This window comes from Dermacentor variabilis, chromosome 3 (assembly GCF_050947875.1).
Source record: "Dermacentor variabilis isolate Ectoservices chromosome 3, ASM5094787v1, whole genome shotgun sequence".
In the NCBI taxonomy this organism is placed as follows: Eukaryota; Metazoa; Arthropoda; class Arachnida; order Ixodida; family Ixodidae; genus Dermacentor; species Dermacentor variabilis.
This window is the reverse complement of record NC_134570.1, coordinates 118,454,784-118,461,527: the sequence shown is the minus strand read 5'-3', so window position 1 is coordinate 118,461,527 and position 6,744 is coordinate 118,454,784. Positions and strand designations below refer to the sequence as shown.

General features: G+C 48.8%; 1 protein-coding gene across 2 annotated transcripts in view; it reads left to right on the top strand.

The window, feature by feature from the left end:
- The first annotated feature begins 303 nt into the window (after window positions 1-303).
- LOC142576223 (cationic amino acid transporter 2-like) overlaps window positions 304-6,744 on the top strand; it is a 147,747-nt gene continuing 141,306 nt past the window's right edge. The window contains exon 1 of one of the 2 annotated variants that reach the window (XM_075686241.1): window positions 304-496. In XM_075686241.1, coding sequence (XP_075542356.1) covers window positions 412-496 — 85 coding nt within the window. In that variant the 5' untranslated portion in view covers window positions 304-411. The remainder of the gene's footprint in view (window positions 497-6,744) is intronic. The other variant, XM_075686242.1, reaches the window with a different exon arrangement.

Genomic DNA, 6,744 nt, shown 5'->3' with positions numbered 1-6,744 from the left:
ATGCTCGCGGCAGCAAACAGTCGGTGTAAATACTATAGCGTGGCGTACTTCCTGTTACCACTTTTCGCCGAGTCTCCGCTCTTGTTACATTCCTTTCTCTATGGCTATACGTCACCGTCGCGTTCCAGCACCAATTATATCAGCGCAGGCGACGCCACAAGCTGAGAGTGTATGCGCTGCTCGGCGCATGCGCACGCGCACACAAGCACCCGCGCAAGTGCGAACTGTTTTGCTCCGTGGTGCGCCGTTCGAAGAGCGAGCCCTCTGGGGGGACGGTGTGGAAACTTTCGTACCGATAGCCACACGGTGGAGCAGCGAGTAGCGGCGGCACAAACCTGGAAAAGAGCGCATGAGCCACGGAACGATGCCCAAGTGAACTTCGCTTTTGCGTGCGCCGCTGGAGCGACTACAATGCAGCCTCACGGACAAAACGCTGCGGTCAATCAAGACACCGGTGCACACGACGGAAACATGGCCACCCCCGAAAACAGCGAAGGTCAGTTGCTTATCCCTTCTTGGCGTAGTGCATTTGTAGTGCAAGTGTAGTTATTACGAAGATGTTTGTGGCGCATTTATTTTCAGAAGATAGTTTAGCTATACCGGAAAGTTGCTCTTTGACCAACACCCGCCTGCTGCGAGTGACTGACAACGGGATAAAAATAAGGCACGCACGCCCACTAGAAACGTTTCCGCAGCATCAAGCTTCCGCGACTGTGCTGCGGGAAGACTAGTAAGATGGTGAACGTGGTTCGCAAATTAGAGGCAAATAATTTCTAGTGCGTCAACACTGATCCGAACCATTTTTTTTTTCATTCTGTTAATTTTGTGCGTGTGTGACGGTGACAGGTCAGAGGATAATTTGATAACTATGACAGTCTGTAGGAACGTGTCTTCATTCTGATCTGTTTTGGCACTAATGGGTAGTAAACCACATCACCATACTGCTTTATATCCTTAAGGGCCCCTCTAGGATGTCTTACATAAGGGTTGGGGTTACTAAATTGGCTCATGGTGTCAGTCAGCAAAAAAAAAATTTACCGGTTACATTCTTCAGAAACCTAATGGATTTGCGGCGACTTCGTGGGAAATATTCCATTCTGACGCTGCGTCTGGAACTCACTAGGAAAATGCATCAGTGTACGTGTACGTGGGCGCGACGCATGAAGTTTATGCCTGGTGCGATGAAATGTGCGTTGCAGGTGGCGAGATATAGGGTCGGGGACCCAGACATCTGTAAAAAAATATATCGTGGAACAGACAGTGTGGAAATGCGACGGCGAAGAGAAAAGCTTGATAAAACCGATTCGGGTTTTAATTATGACACGCTAGCGGTGTATTCATGAATCTAGCGGCACTGTTCTGCACCGCTTCTAGAGAGCTGGTGAGGTAGGTGTGGGCTCATAACGTCGAACGCATACTCAAATGCCCGCATCGTCGAGCGCCGAGATTTGTTATCAGGCATATCTTCCCAGAACACCGTAATACCTCTCACCCGCTTAGGGCAAGGGTGCTGCGCATGCGCAATACCGAGGCCATAAGCGCTAGCGGCCGGGTCCCAAGGCTTGTCCCCCCAATATAGTTCTATAGAATTGGGGATAAAAGTTGATGGAGAATACTTTAGCAACTTGAGATTCGCTGATTATATTGCCTTGCTTAGTAACTCGGGAAACCAATTGCAATGCGTGCTCACTGACCTGGAGAGGCAAAGCAGGAGGGTGGGTCTGAAAATTAATCTGCAGAAAACTAAAGCAATGTTTAACGGTCTCGGAAGAGAACAGCAGTTTACGATAGGTAGCGAGGCACTGGAAGTGGTAAGGGAATACATCTACATAGGGCAGGTAGTGACCACGGATCCGGATCATGAGGCTGAAATAACCAGAAGAATAAGAATGGGCTGGGGTGCGTTTGGCAGGCATTCTGAAATCATGCGCAGCAGGTTGCCACTATCCCTCAAGAGAAAAGTGTATAACAGCTGTGTCTTACCAGTACTCGCGTATGGGGCAGAAACCTGGAGGCTGACGAAAAGAGTTATGCTTAAATTAAGGACGACACAACGAGCTATGGAAAGAATTATGGGTGTAACGTTAAGGGATAAGAAAAGAGCAGATTGGGTGAAGGAACAAACGCGGGTTAATGACATCTTAGTTGAAACCAAGAAAAAGAAATGGGCATGGGCAGGACATGTATAGAGGAGGGAAGATAACCGATGGTCATTAAGAGTTACGGACTGGATTCCAAGGGAAGGAAAGGGTAGCAGGGGGTGGCAGAAAGTTAGGTGGGCGGATGACATTAAGAAGTTTGCAGGGACAATATGGCCACAATTAGTACATGACCGGGGTAGTTGGAGAGGTATGGGAGAGGCCTTTGCCCTGCAGTAGGCGTAACCAGGCTGATGATGATGAGTCATGTCACTGATCCCGCCGCCCCTCGCAGCTGACACACCGGGTGGTCAACGCTCGTGCGATAATATTTTTTAAAAATTGTAAAAATGTACAATACACCAGAAGGTCAGGAGATAACTATTGAGTCTTCTGCTTGTTTTTAGCTAGGCGGCAGTGGTCTTTCAGAGGTATGATAACAAACTATGTATAGCCTGAAAGAGACGAACAAATTACTGGCTTCGAATGCAAGGCTAGACCCCCCTGCGCAGTATCGTGGCTCCAAACGCTAAGGGGCCCCAATGCTTGCGTCCTCCTAAGCTGAAACTAATTATATACGCGCGTGTTAGACGGTTTCCAGTTCCAATGTCATCTGCTGCGCTACATACGCTTCAGGATTGCTCGCCGCTATAACGCCGCTGACGCGCACTGAGGTCAACACTCATGCGATCTTGTTTGAAAAAAAAAAAAAACTGCAAGTGCGTATGTATTTGTGTGGAAGTCCTCCACTTCAAGTAATCGTTCCGCAGTGAAGCACTGGCATGACCGTATAACACCGTATATAAGGTGCTGCTTATATTGAGTGCACATACACAGCGCTGTCTGCACTCGTCTCGACCTTGTCTTTTACGCTGTTGAAAAAGAATGTCACACCAACTTGCCCAAGCTTCTACAGTGCTCTTTATCGCTCAACTTGCCGCAGTATATATGCACACAACTTGAAAGGCGCGCACGTTGTCTTGAATATAGCTAAGACTGTATTCGGCACATTCTGCTGTCGGCACTTGTATGCATGCGCGTTCCTGCTGCAGTAGTACGCGGAGTAAGATATACAGGATAACCGAGCCTGACACTCGCCATGCGCTTGCCGACTCGGTCACGCTCAGCGCGCGCGGAATGCCGCCTGCTCTCTGCCTCCGCTACTCACCCTCCCCACGACAAGCCTTTCGCTAGTGCTTCCCTCCTTTTCGTCTCCGGACTGCTTATACAAATGCAGCTCAATCGGCAACGCTGAAATGGAATATGAACAGCCAGCTTGCCCAGCGGCTTTTAAAAGGACGGAGGGAACCGCGTAGCAGATCAAAATGAAAGGACGCAGCTGGGCGTGTCATTCTGCAAAGCCTCGCAGTGCATTACGTGGTTGTTTGATAAGTGTTGCAAGTTTGAGTCGATTGTTTTTCACTTGATACCGAGTTGTCTCGAGCGGTTGTTGTGCTAGGCCGTTATTGCGGTACGCTGTATCGTTTCAGTCAGTTGATTTTCCTGTGTTTTGTTGAACTCAGGTGACTATTGTCGTGCTTGTAGTAGTCTTAGGTTGTTAAGTTGGTTCGGTTATAGATTAGAGATTTCATCAATTTTTTTCGCTCTTGAATTACGGTGAGGTACGATAAAGAAAACAAGTTTTGTCTTCGCGAGCGGAGCACGAATGTTCCTAAGAGCAGCTCACATATTTTCTTGAGAACATAGCTGCGAAATGGAATGCAGATGAAGGTTTAGTTTCCGGTTATAGCGCATTCTGTTTCTGCAAAGCTGTATACGGCTATCCGACTCGACCGTCCGTTTGTCGGTCGCCTGTACGCCGAAAATTCTTCCTGCGCAACCCCATGCGCGTGCGCGAAAAGAAAGATGCGCGCAATTAGCCCGCACCTAGACAGCACAAGGCCTGTTTACTCCGATCCATGGGGTCAGGCTGCCTGGCCCGAAATTTCAATTGACAAGGCTGGCATGATGAAAGCGGTGACTTCAAGATCACTGTTGCCTACTCGGGAGCATCCCCATTAGATTCTATGGTAGTCGGGCCAGGTAATATGACGTCATTGAACGTAGTAAGAAGGCCTTGTGATATTTAGGTGGTGCTGGATTAGCTGCGCCAGTAGTGACGTCATTGCTCTTTGTCGCAGCTCAGCGCGCGCAGCAGTTTCTCTCTGGCACCGAAATGTTAGGCGACGCGTCGTGCGTACTCCTGAGGAGCAGGCAGCTTTAGATCAGCAACGCCGTGAGCTGAACCGGGAACGAGCTCGTCTACGCCGTGCCGATGCTGTAGCCCGGACACAGGAAGACGCTCGTGCTGCCGAGCGCAAGCAGCAACTGCGTACCGAGGATCTGTCAGCCTACCAAGCCATCGTTTAATGAAACCCAGTGATAAACACCGGGGGTGCACCTTTCAGCTTCGCTGGTTAACCATCTCGGCGGAATGCTTGGGCGCCGATTTCTTTTCAGTGCTAATAAGGTTTGTGCGACTCAACCATCCACACTTTCTTTTCAGGTAAGTATTGTACTATTGTGCACATGTGCAAGATCTATCAAAATCCACCGGCCTTGCATGGCATACGTGTCACCATTACGTTCGTATAGTTCAAAACATGTATCCGCTCAATCGTTCTAACTAAATGTCGCCAAGAATGAAAAAAAGAACTATTTTACGCGAATTGCTATCGCTGAATCTTGGCGAGCGTTCTTCATGCTATATGCCATGTATTATTTTTTAGAGCGCAGCTCTTTGGCGCCCGTTCCTGCGTTTCACGTCGTCGGCCTCGCCGTAACCAAGGTCATCATCCGCGCGCTGCTCTAGCCGCGTGCGCTCCTGCTGCCATTTCTCGTGCGCGGCGCGAATCTTGCTCTCCCTTTTACCTCCAAAGCCGGATCACGTGTTCTCGCCTATCCTCTCGCCGCCTTCCTTCGCGCAGCGCCGTTGCAGTGACTCTCGATGCTACCGTCCACTCCGCCCTCGCGGTCCCGTCTTCCGCTGTCGCGGCACGGCCGCGGTGCCGGCGGCGGATGCTTCTTGCCGCCTCGCGCGTGATCCGTTGCTCTCCGCTCCTCCATCTCCACGTCGCGTGACTGTACGGCTCTCAGCGGTGTCTCTCGCTTCCCCGTTTGCGGGGCGCGTTCATCAGCGGCATTTGTCGCCTCTGGCAGTGCTTGCGCTTGGCTGTCCTCCCCCCTCCACTGCTGCCCTATGCCTCCCCGTACCTGGCGCAGTACCGTTGCGGTCACTCTAAAGACAGTGATAGCGTTTCGTCCCATTACTTCTACTCGCCCCCAACCTTGTGCGGCCACATTGAGGCCTGTCTACGAGTGAATGAGTGTGTGACCTCTGCTCAACACCCCTGTTAATAATAATAATAATAATAGTAATGTTTATTTGACCATCACATCATACATGATGCAGGGGGACCGAATTAAAAGCAGTCTTTCAACAGCTTGGCAGAGCAGCGGCCCCCCTTTTTTTTGCAGCGTATAGCCGAGTGACATGAAAAGAAGATACACAGGAAGACACTGCTCTCGGCGGTCACATTGCACTACAGAATAATATATAAACATGTACATAAAGGCTGCATCTGCCACAGAAATGAAAAAAGATGAATTAAGCCATACACAATGGCGAAAGAAATGAAGGATTCTAACAGTTTACACAATGCAATGACATGGCAAAGACTAACAGAAAACATAGGAATAACAGCGAATAACACAATCATTCTGTAAAGCGATATTGAGCTTTCGTTGCATAAAGAAGCAAAAAAGTTTAGGAAAGAAAATAAGCCGAGAGGTTCTGAAATGTGACACATTGTGGTGTTGTATGCGGTCTAAATTAATTAAAATGTAATTAGCTAACTTCAATTAAATTATCAAATCAATTATTTGTAAATGACCTGCCGCGGTGGCTTAGCGGCTATGGTGTTGCGTGCTAAGCAAGAGATCGCGGGATCAAGTTTCAGGGGCAAAATTACGATGGGGGCGAAATGCAAAAACGCCGGTGTCCAGTGCATTGGGGGCACGTTAAAGATGCACTGGTGGTAAAAATTAATCCGGAGACCCCCACTACGGTGCGCCTCGCAATCAAATCGTGTTTTTTTTTTTTTTGCGCATAAAACCCCAGAATTTGATTTGAATAAGCCGCCAATGCAAAAGTTCGGGATGACGTTGAGAAATTACCAACAACAGCGTCTAAAGGAACCTAGGTTTTGCAAGGCCCCTTTTTTTTGTTTTCTACATAAAACACCTAATGGCTACAACGAAGAACGCATATATCTACATAATAGTCACTCGCGTAAAGCCCGCTGTTAACAAAAAAAATGCGACGCTTAGTTCGGCAGATAGTAAGTTACGAGTGCTTTCTGCTCCTTCGAAGCAGGAATTTTTTTGCAAAAGAAGCAGTATAGCTACGGGCACAGGACGGAAGTGCATGGAAGAGCATTGCTGCAGCAGCATGAGACACGTTCGCGCATTTCTAGACTGCACAGCGTTGTACTGCTTGGCAAATTCATTTTTATCACATCCTGTTTAGCTCTGCGGACGTTTCAACGAGAGCATACAGAAAGGCAATGTGCGCAGAACAGATGGGCTATCGCAGAAACGACCCACT